Genomic DNA, 25,105 nt, shown 5'->3' with positions numbered 1-25,105 from the left:
TCTGGCTTTGATTGGAACTGAACCCATTTTCATGCCAGCACGTACTACTCAGGCAAGAGGCACCAGTGGCTGATAGATGTTGCTTTTTGTTTAGTCATGCCTCTTACTGAATTCTGAAAGACTGATATTTGGCTGTATCAGAATTTGAACATGTTTGTGTCAGTGTTTGTGTCAGCCTGGGTCAAAATCAAGCCTGGTACAAGTACATGATATAAATATGAGAAATCAAGTAACAGAATCTGTAGCACAGTTCAAGTTTAGGTAAGATCTTTATTTTAAAAATTGTGAGAAAGAAAAAACTGAAAAAGAGCTTGAAGGCACTTAATAATATGCAATGTACAATTTGACTGCTTGATATTTTGCTTAGGCTACAAAAAATGCCAGAGGCATATCAGGAGCTTGCATGCACAAACATTCACCTGGAATGAGTTAAGATATAGATGTGGTATATGAATGGTTGAATAATGTGTTCTCATCCTGTGCATGTGTGAGGTAACTTAATCACAGTTAATAAATTACTGTAAAGTTGCTCATAGGGTAAAATTATAGTTTAACTATTTCATACTCATAGCTCAACTATCACTTTTATAGTTTAACTAGCACTTACTCATCAAGTACTTTTTTTTTATTTTCAGAGTTTCAGTTTTGTATGTTAACTAATGTCTCGAACTATGTAGGGTCATCTGAGCTATGGCTTAGAAGTAGGTGGCATCTAGGTTGAGAGCATGGTACCAGCAGCTGTGGTTACTTGGGTGCTGTGATCCATAAGCAGTGCTCCTAAGCATTGTCACCTCAGTTGCCACTGAGGCTTCTTCTCTCCACCAAAGCTCAGGCTAGCATTAAGACACTGAACCCAGTATTTTATTTCCTAGACCAACTCAGAGAATTAGAGAATTGTAAGTCCAGTTGTGTTCTTCCTTATGATTCAAGACTGACTGTGTTTGATGGACTAGGGCATTCAGAACAGAGTTTTTGTTTGAAGGAATGGAGTAGGTTTAGTTCTGTGTGTTGTCTTCTTTGCTGGTCTGTGCTCTGTTCTACGTGACTCTTACAAAATCTCTGCTTTTAGTTGGTAACTAGCACATCTTTTCTAAATTAAGAAATATTGTCATACTTACATCAGCCTTACTGATAAATCTTCTTTAGTATATGCTTTTAAATCCTTTTTTCCTTTGCCTGGGCAACAGTTCATGTGAAAGATCTTTTCCTTATGGAGAATAGGATTCTGAGCAAGGATGTGACAGGTCTTTTCTATGAAGGTCTGTGTTTTGTGAAACAAGCAGTAATGGTTCTAAAGAGGATCAAACTCCTGGTTCCTTTCTGTTTAATGTAATTCTAAGTGGGATCTCTTGATGTTTTCTATGCTTATTTTATCACAATACTGGTTTGACCATTGCTTGTTAAATGTCCTGGTAAGCCTAATGCTGCTCTGATCTCTAGCTGCTCTTCAGAATCCTTCCTTGTCAACTCTTGCTTTCAGAAAGTAGTATTAAGCAGCAGAAGAGTTGCTGCAACTCCTTTTTCACGCAAGCAAGATCTTTCTTCCCAGTATTTTTGCCTCACTAAAAGCTTTTTGTGCAATTAGTGTCCTAGGATTAAGTCTGGTTATCTTTGCATGTGAAAAGTTTTTTCTCCTTCAGAATCAGAGTTGTACTTTAGAAACAAGAGGATATTTTGCCCGTTGTGGTCCACAGAATTCACACTTGAACCATGTGCAGAGGGCCGCAGTACGTGCAACTTTTGATCATTGCATCATTTATTGTTTGAATCTTTGGTTCTTGCAGTGCTTGCACCGTGCACAGGCACACCCCTCTATGAGCACTGATCTGTCACCGAGAGTTAAACAAGAAAGTAATGCTAAAGTGCCTGTTGGGACACCACAGAATGGAAGAACAGTTTCTTAATATGAACCAGCTGCTGAAGGTTTACTTTTTTGCCACAGCCCTCTCCCAGCAAAAAGCAGGAACAGAGCTTCCTTTCTGAAATGTCTCACTCAATCTGTGGCTATAGTAATGATCTGGAGAAATAACAAGAATTTTTGATGAGAGGTTTGTTAGAGCACATGTCTGCTATCCACAGTTACGTCATCTTTGTTACATCTGTATAACAGTGTGCAAGTGAATCTTAGCTGCTTTGCTTCTCGTTATAGTTCCTTTGCAAAGGGATCTGCTTCAGCCAGTGTAGTAGCTGCAGCCTGCCTAGGCAAGTTATGTGTAGGGAATACTCTGGAGCTGATGGGTTTGGGTTTTTTCTTTTAGCTGAGTGTCATCTAGTGTGCAAAGTGTGGTTTGGATTTGTCGGGTGGAATCATTGAAGGAACTTTTCTACTTACATCCAAACACATTGCCACTGTCACAAAGAGATGCTTTTCTATAAGAAATCTAAAGATGAAAGAGTGATTGTTCATGTTGCAGTAATTTGTACAATCCTCCAAGTATGTTGTTCACACAGTGTGAGCTGTGAATCAGTCTCACTTCTCAGGGATGAATGAACTTGAGATTGGGCTGTGGTTCTAACTTCCTTCATGATTTCAACAACAGGGGGTTAAAGCAGTGCCAGCAGTTGCATAGTCCTGGTAGGCTCAAAAAGATCTAACCTAACTGTGGGCAAACAGAATTGGATCCTGATCTCAAACCATATTACTCTTCTGAACAAACAGTACAAGCAAGTGAATCAAGTAACTGTTGTTCTTCCCTTCCATCAACTGTGTTTTGTTAATATGCTTTTTTGTTTTTTTTAATTAAGCAACAGAGTAAAAACTCAGAAATATAAAGTAATCTGTGGGCTAGAGGTGTTTTAAAAGCAATTATTTGAAGGAGCTAAGTTGGATTTTCTGGGAAACAGCTGCCTAGGTCAGGTTAGCAACAGCGTGAGTAGGGTTCCCAGGGTGCTGGGCATTTTGTAGACTACTGGAGCAGAGGAGGTTCTGGGAATGACAGAAAGCAACATCAGTCACTTTCTGGGTTTTTGTCAAGAATTTCTCTAGCAGAAGACTTCATTGAAACACTTTCCAATCTAATTTTCCTAGTAAGAACTGAGACAAGCTATGTTGTCATAGCTCTGGTGCCTCTAAGGAAAAGTCTTCATGTCCTGCATTATGTTAACTTGCAGTTATTTTGTTAGTGCTGGTCTGTGAAATCTGCCCAAATGTGCTTGAGAGTCTAATCTGCCTCAAAGTATTTAGGAATTACCAATTTCCCTAGGCAGGAGAGGAAAGAGATTGTAGATCAGTTTTATTCCTGAGGAGGTTGTTTTTATTAATGGCTTTTTTTCAATCTTAAAATTCTCTGGCATCCATTACCTGGGTATCCAGATACATAAATACCTTTGGAACTCAGTGAACTAAAGAAAAATTGCTTTGAAAGTGGAAAAACAGGTGCAATAGCATTTAGTAGGATGTAGGATTCAGACAGTGGTATTTATAGTAATTTATCAAGTATCTTTTCAACTATTGGTGCAGTATTTTAATTTTCTTCTGCTTTTTAATGCAATAATACACCACCTATATATATCTTTAATGTTGAAGATGAATTGTGAGTTAGAAATTACTGGTCTTACACAGCATGACTGTTTAATAGTTTCCAAAATAGATTGGAACAGTTTTTATTTTTTGGCAATAGTGGCATTAATGTTTGTTTTCATTTTTTAAATACTATTTGAGTGCTAAAAGCTTGCCAGTTTTTCTTCCAATTCAGATGATTAGTCTTAGAACACTGCTTCTCATTGCAAACATTGCATCTGCTGGATCTTGAGTATGCTTATTTACCTCACCAACTTTTTTTTCTTTTCTTTTTTTTAGGATGTAGATATGATGGATCAAAATGGAATGACACCTTTAATGTGGGCAGCTTACAGAACACATAGGTAATACATGCAGTTTTGACTTTATCTTAGTGTTAACCAAGTGGCATATAGTAGTGAATATATGGTTTGGGGAGTTTTTTGTAAGTTTTTTTCCTGTTCTTTCCACAGTTGCCATTTTATCTTTCTTCGTATATGGTTATTGTAAATACATCCCTCTTGGTAGCTCAGCCCCACACAGCCACTTCTTCACTGCTGCCAAGTGGGATGAGAAGGAGAATGAGGAAGGTAAAAATGAGAAAACTCATGTGTTGCAATAAAGACAGTTGAATAGATAAAGCAAAATAAGGAATTCATTTGTTGCTTCCCATCAGTAGGCAGAAGTTCAGTCATTTCCAGGTCAGCAGGGCTTTGTCACCTGTAACAGATACTTGGCAAGGCAGATGCTGTAACTCTGAATGTTCTCTGCTTCCTACTTCTCTTCCCCAGCTTTTATTGCTGAGCACACTGCTGAGCACACTGGATATCTCTTTGGTCAGTTGGCATCAGCTGTTCCTGCTGTGTCCCCATCCAACTTCTTGTGCACCCCCAGCCTGCTCAGTGGTGGGGCAGCATGAGGAGCAGCAAAGGCCTTGACCCTGTGTAAGCACTGCTCAGCAATAGCTAAAACATCCCTGTGTCATCAATACTGCTTTGGTCACAAATCCAAAACACAGCACCATAGGAGCTACTGTGGAGAAGATTGTAGTGTTAGATTTTGGTAAACACAAAACTAGAGTTGTAGAACAAATGTTTCTTGATATCTCAGAATGAGCTGTCTTAGGGAGATCCTTTGAAGTCAACAGAATGGTGGTTGATTTTGTTTCAAAGAGATTTTGAGTCATTCATAATTGGCAGCAAAAAACGGCACTTTGCTATTACATAATGTACCTGATCAACAATCTTCATCGAAATTGAATGCATCAACAATAAGTTGGGATGTATTTTAGTTCATCTGTAGATCTAACAAGAATTTTCTTTTCTAGTGTGGATCCAACACGATTACTACTTACATTTAACGTTTCGGTTAATCTGGGAGACAAGTACCACAAAAACACAGCATTGCACTGGGCTGTGCTAGCAGGAAATACTACAGTTATTAGTCTTCTGTTAGAAGCTGGAGCTAATGTTGATGCTCAAAATATTAAGGTAAATGTTTGGTCTGGCTTTATTGTAAGTAGTTTGAGGCAGAAATAACAGAGACTATGATAAATCTCAATAATAGGTTATTATTGTGGGTATAGTGGGATCTTGAAGATGGAGCAAAGCAATGCCACTAATGTGTCATTTCGCAATTTTTTTCCTAACAGTGATGCATGACCACTAGATTTGCACCATAAAGGCTACTCAAGTAAATTATTTAACAATGATTTTGTGTAAATATAGGGGAGTGGGATGTGCAATTAGACTGCATATGTGAAGACTGGTGTATATGGATGCAAAACTGGAAACCTGACCGAATGTCTTCTAGTGAAATTCTGGGATGACTGTTTGTTGGAGTGAGATGTGAGACATCTCAGTCCTGTCCAGGGAGCTGACAAATGCTCTAGTCGGTCTCCCAGTGAAAGTAAGCAAATTGGAGGCCTGAAAATACCAGTAGGAGTAAAATAAGTAAATGGGCTCTTTTTTTGCATGTGAACTTAACTTGCCTGATTGCCAGAACTTCTTAACAATTAATTTAGATTCTGTACTAACAGAGCCCATCTCCAGCATATGTTAGACCAGTAAAACAGCTCTTAGAATTTCTGCCAGAGACTTGGAGCTCCTCCAGCCTTGGAAGGTGTGCCTTTGGAATGTGGTTTTCTCCATTACTTCCAGATACTCTGTATATCAAATTAGATGCATTTTGCTATCCAAGCTGTTTCATCTATGGTGTCAGAGAAGAATTCACTTTTAGAAAAAGAATTCTCTACTTAGTTTCTCTTCAAATATTTGTATTTTCCACTTGAAGAGTGTTACAGGCAGAGTAGTTATGTTTGAAAACACAGCTGTAACTTAATTTATTTGTCCTTTCGCCATTTTTCCTACTGATTAAGATGGCTGGGGCCTACTTTTCTTGGCCACAAGTGATAGAAATATATATTAAAAAAAAAGTACACATCAGTTATCTTGGAGAGCATGGAAGAGCCTTTTTAAGGGAGCAGCCAAATTTTGCTGGCAGCTTTTTAGGTCCTACATCCACTTCAGAATACCAGAAATGTTCATAATCATGAATGAAAACTCATTACAAGGAATCACCTTTATACATGCTTAAATAATCTAGCCCCTCTCATGGACTGAAGATATATTAATTATTCCTGGTCTGTAAGTTCAGTTGTGTGAAGGAGTAATGATTCTAGTCTCACTTCTTGTGTTGAAAAGTTATTTTCCTATGCCACCTATGGTAAAAAATTTAGGTATTTTTGTGGGAAAGAAATCAGTATGTCTTACCTTAACTTGTCTTGACACACTGATTAGTGTGACAAGAGTTCTAAAGTCATCACCATACCTACATTTCTGGACTCCTATGAAATCTGTAACAAAATTTGCTGTGTTTGGCTATATGAAAAAGTATATGCTAGCCTGAAATAGTTCATGGTCTTGCCTTCTTTATTGACAGACAGCAGCAGTCAGTAGAAGAATAGGTTTTTGAACCTGCTGGATCATGATATCTTTCCAGTCATGCCAGAAGACATGTGTCTGGTTTCACTGACCACTGCCTATCTTCTGCAGTGAAGTCTAGGTTTCTTGAATGCCTTCCCAGGTTTTTAGGATCTTCAGAGCATCAAAATCATTTGAGCAATGGCAGTTTTGCCATCCAGCAAATGATTTTATAACAGATGCTGATTTAAGTTGTAATAAATATACAGGAAATATAAAAATTTGGTTGACTCTTAAAGGTCAATAGAAACTCAGTTTGGTGCCCCTCCTTTGACTGTTCAGCAGAAGTTTTCTTTGAGCCAAAAATTGTTTGGCTCATGCTTCCTCACAAATAAAAGGAACTGAGAGAAGCTTTTTCCTGATGCAATTAGTTCCAGATTTCTGCAGCACCATCTAGTGAAGTCCTTTTCTCAGATAGCTCATGGAATTGACCAAGAATGGTGGTAAGACAGCTGATATTACAGAAATGCATTGGCTGAAAGCTGTTCGTCTTCTTCAAATGATGACGTGACTGAAATATTAGATGCGAACTTTGACTTTATTGTTATCAGCTCTAGTCAGTCTGTGTTAGAAAGGTATGTGCTGCTGGCTGCCTAGGCTTGGAACAAATTGGGATCAGTCATCTCACTAAGGTTGTCTTTACTTTGCATGACAGTTTGTGAAGTATTTGAACAATAGCCCTCCCATTCTAGAGCAAAGCTTGATACAAGCAGTGAGTCAGTCCTGTTTTGTTATTTACCCTGTACAAGAAATGCTGTACAAGAAATTAATATTTTCTTTTGGTAGTAAGATACTTCTTTCGTTCTTGAGAACTAGATTAATGTTAAAGTTGGAAGCTGCATTTCAGTAATCAAAGTAGAGTGGGTTTTTTTGTTTGTTTGATTTTTTTTCTCAAGGAAATTTTCTTGCTACACCAATAGACAGATCAGGTAGACGAAGACAGATTTCCCAGGAAGCTGGGTTATCCCTGGGGACTTGGGGAAAACATGTAAATTTATTTAACTGTGAGCAGAAACTCCTTTTTTTAGTAGAGAGATATAGAGACCTAAAAGAGCACTTATGGTCTAAGAAAGATTTTTTTTTTAATCTATGAGTGAATAATTTATTGAACTTTAAATATAGTTTCTTGATTATGCAGTGTATCTTAGGCTTCTCCATGGAAGTCTACATGTACAGTTCCCTATTGTAATGACTCTTCAGATTATTTTTTCTATCTAAGTACTTCAATTATATATTATTGAAGCCTTATTCCTTGCTGACAATCTTAAATGTGTTACTAGATTAGGCTCCCCAGTACATTTTTTTTAAATTTTTAAGGAAGTCAGCCATCAACTACTTCTTTAAAGACAAGGAAAATATTAAAATGGCCAGATGATGAGAAGCATAGTTAAAGACTTCTTCAAAGCTCCCTTAATTTTTCTATCTAGGCAGTTCCTAGGTGTCTCATGGCCCTCTAGTGGAAGGGATACTTAGCTGGACCCCAAGACAACTTCAGGATTTACTTGGGAGATCAACTCCCAGAGGGGATTGCTTGTCCACAGGTAATCTTTACAGTCTGGAATATAAGGTACTAAAACAACAGCATCTCTGGAGTTTCCCAGATATTAGGAATTCAGGGTGCTATTGAACCTGTGATGAAACAGGCACAAATAGTTTAATTTCAGGCATTTCTGTTGAGAATGGAGTTAATTTAATCTGTCTTTTTAAACATCTGGCTAAATAACTTTGAAGCCAAGTTAAGTCAGAAGGTTATTCCTTTTTAACTGATTTTGCTAGTTAAACTTCTCACACAGGAGGTGTGAAAGGTCCTGTTAAGTAGCAAAAAGCTTCACCTCATAATTTATATTCTATGCTATTTACTCTCTTAAAGATTTGGAGCAAGATTTCAAAGGCAGAGATGACAGTTAAGTACTCAGTTCCCGTTGTCTTTCTATGGGATATAGGTACCTAACTGTAGTTTTTAATCTTTGAAATCACTTCTGTCTATAGTAATTATTGCCCTTTCTGGGTAGTTTCAGTTTCTAGTACCTGTCTCACTTTTTTTTTAGGAGGGGGCCGAGCGATGGAGGATTCAGCCATTTTTCAAGCCTCCATGAATGATTTGTTTAGGAGGGGAGTTAACTCCAGTAGAAGAGAGGAAGAGTCAAATGCAAAACTGAAGCTGGAGGTACCTGCAATTGGTTGTCTCTTGCCTCCTCTATAATTTTAGACCAAGTCAATAACTTTTTCATTTAGCTCTCTTCCTAAGTGTTTAAAAAGCAATAAAATCAAATCAGTTTGGTAGGCACCTTTGGTCCCTGTATCTTTCCTCTGTGTTTCTCTTTTGCTTCATCTGTTAGTCCTTTCTGAAATTACAGAAATAAAAACATGAGCCACTGCTGGCTTAGCACCCAAAATACATGAAACACAAGCTCAGAGTAAAACTTCAGAATTCTGAAATAAGTTGGACATGAGCACTCAGTTTATTCTTTTATGTTTTCTTCCTAGGACTTCCATAACTGAAATGAACCTAAGAACATTAGTCTTGTGGAAAAAAAAAAATCTTGGAAGCATTCCATAATACTAGTAACTTCAGTCTGCCAGAAGGCAGAGAATTAACTCAGAAGTCAGGCTTTAGACTTGGGAGAGTTTCCATGATCCAGTGGGTCACAAGTTCTTATTCTTTGCTTGATTTCTGCTGCCTGTCAATAGCTGAGGGGGAAGCACAGTCCTTCATTTACAGACTAGTAGACTGTGTGTAGAATAGTGGAACATAGATTTGTTCTCTGCCAAAGGCAACAATTACTGTCAGGACATACATCTTACATTTAATATGTGACTTGTGCACACTTGTATAGTTATGAAAGAGTGAAAAACCAAAAGGAATGAATGTTGTTTTGTGTCAAGTAAGCTGCAGAGCAAAAACTAAACTGTTTTAAAATGTGTTAGTTTTAACAGCCAATCTTCTGTTTCAAAAGTGCTCCAAATGCATTTTATTTTAAATTGGATGTTTCCCACTTTTATACTCTTTGACAGGGAGAATCACCACTTGATCTTGCAAAACAAAGGAAAAATGTTTGGATGATCAATCATCTGCAAGAAGCAAGACAGGCAAAGGGGTATGATAGTCCATCCTTTCTGAGAAAACTGAAAGCAGATAAGGTAAGTAGTAGCATAACACTTGTGTAAATCAATCTTAGGGCTGCTCTTGGTTTGGGGACCTGTGTGTTCGTTTAAAAGAAGTTCAGGACTGTGGTTTCCTCACATTTCAGCTTTAAGGAATGTCTTTTTATTATGACTAAAGTGATTGCAAAAGGAAAAAAAAAGTGCTTTATTTAGGGCAGGAGGAAATAAAACCCTAAGCTTCCATATGCTTACTTTTATTTTTTGTGCTAACTAAAAGAAAGTGTTACAAGATTATTGTGTGGTCACATATTGTTGGGGTTAGCCAAGACACTCCAAAACTGACTCTCAGGTAGCTGAGGAAAGAAGGATTTTGGGTATCCTGAACTCTGATCTCCTCTCTAGTTCTGTATTGTTTATTGTTATTGTGTTGAATGAAAGAAGCAGTCAGTCTTAGCAGTATAAAGTAATACGTGAATCTCTAATGTGGAAGCCTTTTGCTTCTCAGAGTATTGTTTAATACTGCAGATAGGAAGAGGGTGTAAGGGTTAACATACTGCTCTAGCATGAAGAACTGTCCTCCTGCCTATTGTTTGATAATTTAAAAAGAGTTAATGTTTTCTTCTTAGTATCCGTGAACACTCAGGCAGAGTGCTGTGCTGGATATTAAATGTTGCTACCACTGATTTAATTATTTGAAATAAAGATACATTGCATCAAGATGCTCAAAGTACTGCTACAGTCTGGGCTTTAACCCTGTGGTACTTGAACAATACTGTGCTTATTGACCTGAAGTGGTTTGTACATTTCATTGTCACTGTAATGAAATTATTTGAAATAATTTAATTATTTGGAAAGAGTTCAGTGCTCTCATCAGGAGTTGTATCCACACAGTGTAAGACAAAAATGGTCCTATCTTTATTCACAGATGCTTCAGTATGACATAAGAACTGCAGTTACATGAGTAATAAAAATTTACTGACATTGTCATATGCTGTGTGGCAGTTCATACACTTATGGGTTTGTTAAAAAGAGCTAATGTTGCCTTGATTCTGGATTAGCAGCAAAGTCTCTAGAAGACAGTTCTAAAACAAAGTTATTGATTTGTAATATAATTTTAGGAAGGTTTATTTTCCTTTTAAATTCATTGGAGGTGTGTAGAGACAAGAAATGAGAAAAATTTGTGAAGATTTATCCCCCACTGTCAAGCTTCCTGAAAATTTAAGTTTTCATGACTGTCCTGTTTATTATACAACCTCTTCCTCTTCCTCTTCTTACTTACTGGTGTTTGTTTCTATATAGGAATTCCGTCAGAAGGTGATGCTGGGAACTCCTTTCCTAGTTATTTGGCTGGTTGGGTTTATAGCAGACCTAGACATTGATTCTTGGCTCATTAAAGGGCTGATGTATGGTGGCGTTTGGGCTATGGTGCAGTTTCTTTCAAAGTAAGTGTTTTACTGAGACACGGTCTGTTTAGTGTGCATGCAAGAAGTATTTTGCTGGCATCTTTATTGAATAGATAACCTTAAATTTCCATTTGTTGGAATTGGTCTTTATTTCTGTGAAAGATCTTGTGCAACTATAGCTCCTGTAATGCTCTAATGTCTTGTGAAACCTGGAATTATCTTGGGTTGAATACTGCTGAGCTAACAGAAGCTAACAGCAGAACAGAAATTCAGTCATTATCCAGAGGAGGGTGCTGAATGTCTGTCTGCAAAGAGTTATCAGCATGCATATTCCAGAAAGCAGACAATGGAAAAGTTACTATAAAATAATAAAGACAATGTGCAAGTGTTCTATTAAAACTGTTTTATTTCAATAATTTAAATGCACAAAAGAGATTTAGAGAGAGAAATTAAGTCAGAATCAGATTTTGAAGCTTTTGTTGTTGTGGAAATAAGTGACTAAAGAAAAAGGCTGCTTTTAATAATGTTTTTTGTACATCTTGTCAGACTTCTAGTTGTATTTATGATTACTTTAAATGTCTGTAAAGGCACCTACAAATACACACACACACACACACACACACACAACACGTATAGTCATGCTCTGGTGGATTTCCAAGATCTGTTGGCTACATCTCTCCTTTGTTTTTCATTATCATGTCTGGCCAAGATAGGAGAACTGGTTGTATCCCGATGCCTAGGAGCTTTCTGCTTTTCTGGGGTTGGATGTCATATTTATTTAGAGCCAGTTGCTTCTCTTTTCTTTCTGTATAAAGAGGAAAATATATCTGCTCCTTAAACCAAGTTCAGAAGATTTTAGTGAACTTAGTAGACCGGGAGGGAAGTGGAAGGTTATCAAGCTTTTGCAGGATCTTGGAGATGATCTGTTTAGTCTTTTTGTCACCTCTGAGGCTTTGCAATTTGCTGACCTCCTCCTACAAAAAACATATTTGTCAAATTCTCAGCTGTGCCTCCTACAGAAAGGGAGGACCAGATTTCTTCCAATCTCTCAAGATCTGTGTTGTGTCAAGTTGTATATTTTTGGCCTAACTGACATGAGTTCAGGATTAACATTTTTTCTCTTTATCTGTTGCTTAATATTTAGTATAAATAATTTTTGAGGTGTTTTACACAAAGCCCAGGTTTGAATTAAACTTGTGCTGTTATTCTAATAGTGTTTTCTTTCCCGATTTTAGCTAATCTGCTTAGCTGTCTTTTCCTCCCTACTTTCACACACACAAAAATGTACAGAAATCACTGAAAGATTATGCAGAGTAACTACTGTGTCTCCAAATGTACATTCACTTTTTATTCATCAAATGAGCTCATGTTCCTTACAGGGTTTTCTCCAAAGACCTAAGGAAATTCCACTAGAGAAGAGAGAGTTACTGTAAGGGAGTAAAGAAGTGAAATGGAAACTACTCCCTGCACTCATTTGTCTGTGGCAGCCCTGAGGGAATCACCAGCACAAAAAGTAAAATGGATCAATATGAGGATGTTTAGGCAGATGATACAGAAATTTTATTTCAGGGAGGTTAGTTGTTTAGAGTGTCACTTTGCATACGTTTCGTAGCAATTTCCTCTTGAATATGAAGTAGCCTAGTTATTCACCTGGTTTGTCTCACAGTATTCATCTTTATTCAGAAGAGTCTTTAAAATGCAAAAGTGTAAGAAAGTGAAAATAATTCTGATAGCTTAATTTTTTAAAAATTAATGTAGCAGCATTTTATCTTAGAACTTGGCAAATGTAGTGATATATGGGAAACTAATTTGTTTGGATTTTTTTTCAACTTTATATTGGCAACTGTAGCAGAAGCAAAATTTTGAATAATCTGAAATATTTCAAGTATATAGGCTGATAACATCAAAGTCTCTGAAGTTTTTTTTCTTAATGACGTAATTTTAACATACAGTTTTCATTGTATGGCTTTCCAAAATGTCTTTAGCACTGGAATATCAAAACTTAATATAGTTTGCAACCACTGTCCATGTTGCTAAGAATTTCACAGGTTCCTAACTGCTTCCACAGTGTAGTTTTAGCATGAGTATTTACTCATTCTGCCTGTCTTGACAGGTTATAAAACGGAATTTCTTGTGAACTTTGAACAGAAAAGTGAGGAAAATGTATGTATGGCATATTTTGCAATATCCCATATAGTACATATTTTATAGGAAGTGTTTTCCTGAAGCAGTAGTTCAGGATTTACATGTTATAAATCAAAACGTACCGTGTGACATTGTTCCTACATTACAGGTCATTCTTTGATCACTCCATGCACAGTGCACTGCCTCTTGGAATATATTTGGCAACAAAATTCTGGATGTACGTGACGTGGTTCTTCTGGTTTTGGAATGATATCCTTTTTTGTGTACAGTAGTATTTTTTTTCATGCTCATAGTATGAGGAATTACACAGGTATATCCTGCATATAACACTAAGTAAACTAATAACAATTTAAAAAAGGGAATCACCACTAAAAGTTGCTTTCTGTATTAATGTTAATTATTTTATTGCTTTAAAAATGTGCATGCTATTGCTGTGCTTCAGTAAGTAAAAGATTTTCCTCAAAACTTACTTACAGTACTCTGCAGAATTTCTTGTGCTTTACCAACTTCTTATGTGGAGGAAATGTTAGCAACTTTGTAAAATATTCTCTGGCTGTGAGGGGACACAATGTAATTGACTGCATTTTTAGACACTATTCTGAAAACAGTAGGCTGGTTCATGGTCTGTATCAATTCCAGTGGAATTGGTTTCATAGTTAGCTCTTCCTAAAGATCTTGGAAATGCCATTTTGAACAAATTTTAGATGCATTTGATAACTATGTTTTCAGTTATTTTGAAAATATGTTTATGAACAATATTAGTTTATAGAGTTTCAGCATATTGACATATTTTTGTGGTTCTGATTGTCTGTCTAGATCTGAATTTCCCTTACTCATGGAGGTAGAAATTGAGTCAGAGTTCAGTGAGGAATGTTAGTTTTCCATGGCAAGGAAATAGATTCAAACTTTTAAACAACTTTCTTGGGTACTGTAATTTCAGTAGCCAAGAAAACAAAGTAGAGATTCCATGTTTAATACAGTTCTTATAGTTATAATTGTAAGGTTTTTATCGTGAAGCTCATATTTCATATATCTACCAACTTGCTTAGATTTTTATTTCTGTTGGTCGTTCTGATTAAGTAGCTTGAAGTTTGGCATATTTTTTTTTGTCATAGAATAATCTTAATTGTTCACTAGAAGTATAGACAATTACCCTAATAAAACCTGACTTCAGAATGTCAATAAAATGCTGTCCTACTTCTGTCCCAAACTGGTGTCTCACAACCTTTGCAACAGTCTTTTTGTACAGAGAAGTAGTTGTCTAAGACCTTCTGTTACTAATTCCTTTCATTAAAGCTGACACAATTCTGTGACAAGCAGTTTTAGAGACCAAGTGCTTGAGGCCATCTTCCTTTAATTGGTGATTTTTAATTGGAAATCTTTGTAATAAGATTCCAAATTCATTCTTCTTCTGGAAAATAGGCCTGTAGCTTTATTGCAAAAAAGAAATTGCTTGCCTCCTCTATTTTTATAACATGAAGCATGGCCTTGTGGTTGGATAAAGAATTCCTGTATTTTTACAGCTTTATATGATTGCTTACAGCAGACTAGAGTGCTACTTTATACTTTGTAGTGTTCAAGTGATAATACCTGTACTAGTAGTTTTTACAAATTCTGACTATCCTTTGCTTGGGGAAGAGAATTTATAACCTATTTATTTTTGGGTCTAGATATGAGTTTATGGTCCTATGCCTCCCTGCCACTATTTTGCTGCATCCCTGTAACTATATTTTGCTTGTAACAAAGGATACATATGTCTTGCCCCATTAGTGTATTCTACTTTTCTAGTGTTTGCAGAGTAGGAGCAAAAATGCCCTCAAAAATCCTACACACTAAGTCACTACATTTTAATTTAGTTTTATTTTTAAAAGAAAAAAACTTATTTAAAATTACACTTTTAATAACGTGAGACTAGAATTTCACATTTCATTCTTTTCCATTAGTATTTGTAGGTATAATATTCTCTTGTGTCCTGTAAATGTCTTGCCAAAATTATACCTCAGTTGTTCATGCAGTCTTTTCAGTTCCAGCTGAACAAATACTGCTTGTTATGTCAAAAGGTTCTTACACTGCTCTGTTTTTCTAAAATGTCAGAGTTTACTGTAACCCAAAATAGTAACAGTATTTTATTTTCTTCTGCTTCTATTTGGTGAAAATGGGAGTGTGCAGTTTTAATTAAGCAAGGTTTTATGGCTGTCCCATCCTTTCTGCAATGGTGAGATTTTAAGATTTTTTTTGTGTTTTTTAAAATAATTTATCGTTGACTAATACTGTATTGATTATCTTATTTCAAATATACTTCACCAATTGCTGGGTTCTAGGTTAAAGAAAAACATTGCACACTTTTTCAATTAGTGGTCATTTTAAAACTGGGTGTAAGAGAATTCATTATGATTTTCATTCTTTCGCAAAGCTGATACAATTTTATAGGATTTAAAAAACTGTAACAAGCTAATTAGTACAGTTAAGCAGTTAAAAAAAAATATTACCAAAATTAGTTTCAGGAAAAGAGCAAAAAGCCTTCATGCAGGAAAAAAAAAAGACATCAGCAGCTATTTTGCTGCAGGAACCAAAGACCCCAAAAATCCAAACTCTGGGCCCAGCTGTCCAGAGCTTCTGTTCCCATGTCTAAATAAATTTAAATCTAATTTTTTTCTAAAGTTAAAACAAAAGTTTAAAACAATTTTCTGGGGTGAAAGAGATAGGCTAGCTGAGTTTATTTGCAAGCTAAAGGATTCTTTTATGTCAGATAGAAATGAAGATGGAGGGCTTTTGCAGAAGTTCAATTAGTTACAAACTGATTTTGTCTTATAAATGCTGAATAAAAGAGATCAAATTGGTGGTAAGGCAGGAGATGTGAATGCCTGGTATATTATGCATTTTGCAGCCTTTAATAATACAGTAATGTACTTTTTCCTTGTGTAGCTGTAAATGAGGATGTTAACACGAAATGAAACACACTCCCTAGAGAACCAATTCCCTACTCTACTCTGAGCTATTGCAGACCTACAAGAATTTCTTACATGTGAAGAGTTTTGAGAGATGTCTGTGATGCAAGTTGCTAGGATCTCTTTCAAAGTAGACTTCAGAAGGGAGTTCAGTATAATTTTAGATACCTCTAGTGTAGGCATCTGTACTGCAGTTTAAATACTCTTCATAGCCAGTGACAAAAAATAGCCACTTGTAAGGCTCTGCTTCTCTTACATAATTTAAATATCTTGATACTGAAGATAGATGAGACACGGCTTTTTTCCTTCCTGATGTCTGCGAAGGCATACTGAGTTATTTAAAGTGGGTGAGATTAATCCTACACCTGTAATTGTTTACTTATATCACATGCTGGAAACACCCTGAAGAAAACTTTAATTCTCATGTAGTCTCCCAGCTGCAGCACAGAAGTCCCTTGTCTGCCACAATTTACATTGTCAGCATTGCATTTATCTGACACCACCGTGATAAAAGGACAGGGAAAACGGGTTCTGTGGGGTGTCTCTTATGTTCTCTCTGTATTTGAGGGAGTAAAATGGGGGAGGAGTCCATTGAGACAATGGACTGCTGCTTTGTTACAGGTTATCCAAATTGAAGTTAGTAGAAAAACAGTTCTAAAGCATTACAGTTATAAAAACCTTCTTAGTCTTTTCTCACATCTTCTTTAAAAGTCTAGACATGACATATATTATTTAGAAATGGGTCAGAAAATTGGTTCCAGTTGTACCTTTATTGTTTGTAATGGTTGTCTGATTAAGGTACATTTAATGGAAAACCAGTTTTCACTGTTGTAAGAAACCCAGCAATTATTTTAGTATTCTAAAGAAAATGTAACCTCTCTAGCTAAGCAGTTCAGTTTCACCAGCTTATTCTTGGCAGCAGGTAGCTTTAGAAAAAAAAGGAAGAAGTTGGATTGTATAAATTTTGAAGTCAGAGCTTTTCATCTCTAATGTATAAAATAGAGCCATGAGTGTTATAGCTGATGTTTTTTTCCCCCATTATAAACTTGCAGGAAACATCTTGTTACTGGGAAGATTAATTGCCTTTAGTGAGCTGATACTAACATTCTGCAATATAAGATACATTATTAAAATTTTAATTTAGCTTGCCAATATTTTTTAATTAGAAAATCACAGCCAATTCCTTGCCCCAACAGGAGGAAAACAAAAATTATTTGGGATACACTTTACATGAACAATGAGACTTCCTTAGCATTTCAGAAATCAAAAAGAGGCCTACTTGTATTTGTTTGCATTTCTGGGTTCTTTTGCATTGCAAGCTATTTAGCTGAATGTATCTAAGTTCGTCAAAAATACAGGTTTGTAGGTTTATGAGAGTAACCTTCCTTTTGTGGAAGAGAAACATCTGAAGGATTTGGTTTTTCAACATCACTGCTAAAAATGTTTTAATTCTCTGAAGAAACGTCAAGTGCTGTAAGACTTGCATGTTACATGGCAAGACATTGAATGCAGGAAATGTATTTTAAAACAAATGGTTATTTTCTGTCTTTATGGTAAGTGATTTTATAAACACTTCCGGAGAATAACAAATCCTGTGGTTTTTTAAGTGTTAGACATATTAGTATGTTAAAAATAACTTTCAGTGATGCAAAATATGTGTATTGCCTTATTACAGGACCAGGTTTCAGACACTACCTTTCTTGGAGATAAGTGGTGTTGGGACATGATTGCCATGCAACAGTGGTCATTGCAGCAAAATTCCTTCTATGGCCAGAAACAGACTGTCCTGTGATATCACAGGAATGTCAAGCCACTGAAGACATAGGCAGTCAAATGTCTGTCTTATAAATAGAGCTCCAAAATGTTTATTCTGAAAACAGGAAACAGTTATTAAGAAGATAAATTGTATGTGATTTAATTTAATTAAAAGGGAAAACAGTTACAAAAACTGAACTATCATTATTCATCCTTTAGAAGGATAAATGCTTTAGAAATACTTTATGGAACATGGAAGTAAGTTTCGAAGGTCAAGAAATGGAAAATGGAGAGTACCAAGCTAGTTCTTACAGCAGTGGTGAATTTTGTTAATTCTGAAGACAGTGACTCAAGGACATTAGTTAAATTTAAATTTAGTTAAATTTTGTTTCAGAATTATCAGTGAGAATGTTCAAGAGGAAATTCAGTTTTATACTTGACATTCCTTGACTGTAAACACATCTCAATTTTTTCTTTATACATCTTCCATTCCTTGCTAATAGTGTTGCACTTTTCTACAATTTTGGAAAATCCTGGAAATCTGATCCAGGAATCATCAAAGCCACAGAAGAACAAAAGAAAAAGGTAAAGCCAAGAAATACAAACTTGTTCTTCAACAGCCTTCCACCAGCTGATCAGAGCATTTAGTTTACTATTCAGTACATTACATTTCAATAAGTTGTATAAAAAAAGATTTGAAATGTTGAAAAGTCTTCCAGATGTATTTTTTTAACATGTGGAATGCATTTCAAGTCTTAACGGGTGCAAAATTACATATTAGTCATTTTGAGTAGCAAAATAAAATTGTAGCTTGAATTTTCAATATTAAAAGTTTGAAAAGCAGTTAAGTGAAAAAGCAAATGTGAAGTTTCAGACTTTTGTGATACTGAAACAACTAGTCCATTATGGGAAAAATGTCAGTTAATTTTATGAAAACTTTCCAGACTTCTAAGCACCTCTAATTTTCTTTACCTTTGTATATAAAAGTATTGGACTGACAAATATTTTGAGGCTAAAGCAGCCAAAACCGAAGGCAGTTTGGGGTGAGCTTTTATTTTGGCATAAATGTCAGAGAAAATATGGGTGATCTAATGATATCTAAGATACTGTATCAATATTAGCATCTCATATTTTTATTTTAAATTAAGTGCATTGTTCTCAGCAGCCAAACTGAGCATTGAATATGCCAAAATTATACAAGCAGCAAAAATGTTTTGTTTTGTTTAAGTTTCCTAGAAGCCAACGTTCCACCTGAAATGAACTTTAAGCTTCTTCCTCGTGGTTATTTGTGAAAAGATCTGTGTGGATCAAGATCAGACTACTTGGAGTTGTTTCCTTATGTGGGAATGAAAATATAATAACCATTAAAAGGATGGTGTCAATGAAATAATTTTTCTGTTCTGCAATAGGTTATAGCTGAGTTCAATGTGCAGATTTGGATTTACTCTGAAAATTCCGTTTCTGTTATTGCCGGTTTGCCAAAGTAATTTCCCAACTAAATTCTCCTCCTTCAACTGGACTAAATTAAGTAGAATAGTCAACTATAACACTTTGGATTGGATTCAGCAAATTGCACACATATGTAGTTTATTTGATCTACTTGCTTAAGTAGGCAAGTGTGGTTCCAAAAGCCTTGATGAACTGGGTAGGAATTGCAAAATGCAACTTCTTGATGCAAATGCATATGGCTGTGAATGTTTTGGATTTCTTACATTGCAGCTAACCACATAGTAAAATGTTCTGTTACCAGGGGTAGGATGTGTGTGTTACCTTCATGCAGTGTAACACTTCCTAACATTTGAATAATTTGTCTTCAAGTATTTAATGCTGAGTTAGCCTTTAGCTTTGAAATAACTAAGAAAATTCTTTTCATGTCAGATGACCATGTTAAGTATGTTTAGAAACATGTAGTAAGCAACCATTTCAGATGTTTTTTGTTTTAATATGTCATGTCCTTTTTTCTGTGTTACAAAATAACCCAAGTCACTCTTAAAGCAAGTGAAGAAATAAATAAATAAAATATTCCTATAGTTCAAAAGCATAGAAGGTAGACAATTGTTTACAAAGCACAATTATGTGGATCTAACTGAAGTGATCCTGTGTCTGCACAAGACTTATATTTAAAAGCTCTTCATCTGCTCCAGTTCTGTTCTCCTGAGGTTTGGGATTTTGCTTGTGGACAATACTGAACTCCAGTGTTGAGTATCAGACCATGCACATTCCTTTTTGCATCCTTTTGTTAGTCTGTAGTGTAATGCTATACTCCCACTGAAATCAGAGGGACTCATAATGAAATTGTCCAGACTATCAAAAGTCACACCAGCAGCACTGAAATCACAGTAAGTGACTGGAATAAGTATAAACTAGAATTAATTTAGAAGTAAATATGCATGTTGGTTTAATAAAGTAGATTCAAAATCACTTTCCTCTGAATTGAATTTGTTCCTGTGTGTAGAAAGTACATGACATAAAGGGTTCACCACCACAGGTCTGAAAATGCTTGTCACCATTTGTTTATATGCTAAATTCTAACTTTTATTTTTCCTGCAGACAATAGTAGAACTTGCAGAGACAGGAAGTCTGGACCTCAGTATATTCTGCAGTACCTGCTTGGTAGTATATTTTTTGATCAATTTCGCTGTTTATTTTTTTTTCCTTTAATGCTAAGCCAAAATTAGTGTTCCTGTAATGAACACGTATTTGACCTTTTTGCAGTTTCAAAGGCAGAATTTATTTGTGCTCTTTTATCTAAGCAGTGTTTTCAATACGAAATATGTACACAAAAAAATACAACAGTGAGAGGAAAAAGATTATCACTTTGGAAATAAATTGCCAGTGTCAAAATTCAAGTATCCAGTATGTCTGCCAGGTTGGTTGGTTATACACCTAGCAAGTTGTAAAAATCACATGTGACATTCCGCTACCTTCATCACTCACAGTAAAATTATGTAAATTATGTTGTGCTTCTAGTAAAATATTTTTTCAACAATCAAGTGTGTTTCCCTATCTGGCAATAGTCAGGAGTGGGGGTGGGGGGGGAATCTTAATTTTTGTAAAACATATATAATGTGCTTTTTCTTTGGAAGTTAACTAGCAGATACAAGCATATCAGTGTTAACACTGCAAAGCTCTGATGTATGTGGAACATGAATGATGTTTGTATCCCCAAATTTGAAGCTGGAATTATATACAGATGTGGCACCTTAAAAAATATGCGTGTGTGTATATATATATATTTCAGACCACTTCTTTCAAGACATAACCTTCAAGAAAAGTTTTTGGGAGTAATTTAGCATTTTACATTCCTTCAAGTTCTGCTTATTGAGTCATATTTCTGTCTTTAGAAAGTAATATGAAAGTTTATTTTAGAGCTTGGTTATAAATGATACACAATCATGGAACTCAAGCTCATTCTCTCTTTTCATTGTTAAAAGCTGAAATTAAGCGGTTTGCTATACAAAGCTCAATAGCTGGAGGTGATAGAAGAACTTTGTATGAGAAAAAGAATTCTTTGTATGAGAAAAAAAAAGTGAAAATCATTTCAGTGCAGTTCTAAGGAAGTTTGTGTTAAATAGTGTGTAGATTAAGCTGAATAGCTAGGATTGCCTTAAGAATTAGCTTCAAGTTTGAAGTTCTCTGAGGAATTAACAACAGCACAATCAATTCACATTTAAATTGAGGGTTTGTGTTTTCTTCTATTTAAAATATATCAGGGTAACTTGCTTTTCTAAACAAATGTTTATTGTCCGTTACAGATACGGAAGCCAGTGAGGTCCAAACACTGCGGTGTTTGCAATCGATGTATAGCGAAGTTTGATCACCACTGCCCGTGGGTGGGGAACTGTGTAGGTGAGGAATTTGCTAAAATGCTCTGCAAGGTCTTGCCTGTTCTCATCTCACAGGGGAAGAGACTTGGCTTCTGAAGAAAAGCTTTTCAGTATTGAGCTTAATTCTTTTTCTACATGTGATTCTCTGCATTATTCTCATTTGTATTGTTTGTTATATACCCGTCCTCAAAATTGTTCTGTGTCTAATTCAGTTTGCAACATATGCATTTTAATTGACATAAATTTTAGTAATAAAAAGACGAAAAGCTTAACTGCTGAAAATGCATGTCCCAATTCCACAACTGATTATTATCCATTACATAAGATGAAAGCTTTCATTTTGACCAATAATATTCAGTAACTTATTGGTAAAGTATACATATTTAAAATTGTTATGACTACATTAGTTAGATACAGAACAATTTCCTATTGAGGTATTCTTCTCTTTTTGACCATCCAGGTTGTCTTTTGTTCTCCCCAGTGATTATGAAAGGAATGGATATAGAACAGAAATTAAGTCTCTAAATGCTGCTATTTCCAGTCATACTTTTTGAGAAACTTATTTGAAAACCATTATTATGCATGGAGTACTGAAGACCTCTCAGCTAGGAAATGAGTGCAGCTTGCTTCACATGTTTAATTTTTTAGGACACAAGCAGAGGTAACTTTAATCTTGGGGAGGAATTAAGACCTGGGTTCACTGACAGTTTACAGTTTCGTAATGCTTCATTGTAGTCCTTTCAAATAGATATAATAATGAATTACCAGAGTAGTTTGGTCTGAAAATCAAGAGTAAAATCTTGGCATTTAAATTGTAATAGAACATCTCTAAAGTCTCATTGAGATAACTTATATCACCCCCTTCTGTTCTATGTTTCCTACAGATGTTACTATCTGAGATATTTTCGGTTTATATTTTAGATGTTTTACAATGAACAACTAAGAAAATTTAAATTCAGACAGACAGGGGAACATGGGCTCAGGTTTTACAAGAGTACTGAGGAGTACTTGTCAATGGGACAGAAACATCCAGTATTTTAATCAGTAACTGGAAAAAACCAAAAAACAAACGGGGGAAGGAAAGACCTTTATTTGTGTGTATTGAGCAAGTATATGAGTGGTGGGATTAGGGTTGGTGGAGGAAATGGTTTTTAAGTAACAGTGATGATGGAAAAGTAGAATTTGTCTTTTAGTGGTGGTATACAGAGTGGGGTAACTGGAGGTAAAAGTAAACATTAGGGCCCTTGAAAGTATGCTGGAAAAAAGCACTAGAAATCATGGTATGGGAGCTGGAGCTGAACTGAAGAGAGTGATGGTCTGAACAACCTTAAATGGCTTCTGTGTCTCAGATTGGTACGTGGTCACTCTAAGCATGGGATTGCAAAACAGAATCCATTCTTAAAACAGCATTCGTGGTATGTTTGCCAAAAAGGGAAACATGAATCATGCCTTTCTGGAAAGGTGGAATTTGGATGTGTGTAGAATGTGTTAAAGGGATAAGAATGTTGCTAAAGATAGGACTGAGAAATCTTGTAAGAGTGTTTACAGACACTATAAAATAAATCCCTTGGGGATAAAACTTGGCACGTAAAGAGACCTAGAATATTTTTACCATTTTTAAGAGGTTGACACAAAGTGGAGACTATTTGAAAAATAAATTAATTGGCAGCTAGGGCAAATTGTTTTCCTCAAAATTTTAGTTAAAATACAGCAAGCATGTTTCTGGAAGTTATTATATTTGTGTTCTAAATGGTGTATCGAAATAGCATTATGTTTTTCTACAGGTTTTTTTTTTAAATTTTATTTTAACTGCAGAGGATGACTGTATTCCTGCCAGTCCAGGAGAGCACAGTACTCTGTTTTGCCTAAACTTATTCAAAATACAGTTTCTCCAGTTTCTTTTTTCATATTTTTTTTCTTTTTATACTGTGATCAAGATTGTACTATTTCATTTATAGTTTTAAATGCTACACTGATGGTTTTCACTCACACATATGGATTTCCTGTTAGGCAGAATTTGGTTTAGTGTCATTAAAGATGTTGCTGGAAGAAGCATCCCATTAGATGCCTCTCAGATGGGCTTCTAGGCCACTGTTTAACTTCTGTGTTCTTTATGGAATGTCTTTTATGAAACTTAACCGTTCTGAAATTTAGAATGCAAATAAAAGTGATACCTTAGAGACATTCCCAACACTTTCTCATATGCCCTTAGGTGATCGAAGGCAATATTACAACATAATTTTGTGTTTTCAGGAACTTTGATTTTCAAGGAAGTGTCTTATGTTTAGTCTAGTTTGTGTTATATGTATGTTTTTCCTCATCTCTTATTTGTACAGTCTTTCAGCTCACTTGCTAAAAGCACTTGATTGTTTTCTGCCTCCAGAGGATGCTCTTGTTTTAGCAGGGAAAACATTTGACATAATAAAGAAGTAAATGCTGTGCTTGTAAATGATGACAGCCAAATCTTTTGTAGCCCATTATCATCTCTGTGGGTTTAGTTTAGAGCCTGGAGCTGTTGGAAGGTTGCAACACTGGACATACTTTACAAACAGAATGAAGGCTGAGTACTTCAGAATTATGATGTACTCTCATAAGAGGCATATTTTTAGTTCTACTACTGTTAAAAATAGATCAGACTTCTAGTAACTGAGTTTTCTTGCATTAGAATTCTGTCTAAAGCAGAATAGTTTTTATCCCATTCATTGTTATAGCTAGGTTCTTAGGCCTTGTCTGTTGAGTTACAGGTATTTGTTTTAAAAGTTTTACTAGATATTTTATTTTTAGCTAACTTTATCAAGCATCCAAACATAAGATGTGAGTTAGCTTATTATCAAGGAAAGTTGTATATTTGTTCATATTTCTGTTACTTTTAAGAAAGTGAGCTCCGTAGTTTGATGATTTTTCAGTGGCTTTTAAAAAATACTTAGTAATTTGTAATTCCTGGCTGTTAAGGCTCTGCAACAGCTCTTACCAACTTTGCTCTAAATATTGTCTGTCAGTAATTTTATTTGTTCATGAATGAGGTTACAAATGAATTAGTGAATTGCAGTTGTAACGTGACAGAAAATTAAAGAAAAGTTGCTTTGTTGTCTGAGAAATAAAGGAAAAATCATAAGTAAACCAGCTAATTTCAGTGTCTTGAAGTTATAGGGGCTTAATATTGTAGCATAATATTTCTATATACAATAATAAGCAATACTTCTAAGCAAGCAATTAAACTTTCTGGTGTAATGTTGTTTTTCTCCTGCTTTCTGAAAATGTAGTAATTTGGTTCCTGTTGTGCAACTTTAGGAGCAGGGAACCATCGCTATTTTATGGGATACCTGTTCTTCCTGCTTTTTATGATCTGCTGGATGATCTATGGATGTATCTCTTGTGAGTAAATGTGATTTTTTGGCGCTTTTTTAATTGCTTCTAAATACTTTATCTCCTTGTATGGATT

At 35.5% G+C, this 25,105-nt stretch overlaps 1 protein-coding gene across 1 annotated transcript in view; it reads left to right on the top strand.

Annotated features, from left to right (window-relative positions):
• ZDHHC17 (zinc finger DHHC-type palmitoyltransferase 17) overlaps window positions 1-25,105 on the top strand; it is a 70,829-nt gene that overhangs the window by 38,179 nt on the left and 7,545 nt on the right. The window contains exons 6-14 of the mRNA XM_053977530.1: window positions 3,800-3,864; window positions 4,827-4,989; window positions 9,496-9,621; window positions 10,885-11,027; window positions 13,282-13,382; window positions 18,297-18,421; window positions 20,387-20,449; window positions 21,592-21,685; window positions 24,955-25,038. Coding sequence (XP_053833505.1) covers window positions 3,800-3,864; window positions 4,827-4,989; window positions 9,496-9,621; window positions 10,885-11,027; window positions 13,282-13,382; window positions 18,297-18,421; window positions 20,387-20,449; window positions 21,592-21,685; window positions 24,955-25,038 — 964 coding nt within the window. The remainder of the gene's footprint in view (window positions 1-3,799; window positions 3,865-4,826; window positions 4,990-9,495; window positions 9,622-10,884; window positions 11,028-13,281; window positions 13,383-18,296; window positions 18,422-20,386; window positions 20,450-21,591; window positions 21,686-24,954; window positions 25,039-25,105) is intronic.

This window comes from Vidua macroura, chromosome 5 (genome assembly GCF_024509145.1).
Source record: "Vidua macroura isolate BioBank_ID:100142 chromosome 5, ASM2450914v1, whole genome shotgun sequence".
In the NCBI taxonomy this organism is placed as follows: domain Eukaryota; kingdom Metazoa; phylum Chordata; class Aves; order Passeriformes; family Viduidae; genus Vidua; species Vidua macroura.
This window is presented reverse-complemented; position numbering and strand designations above follow the sequence as displayed.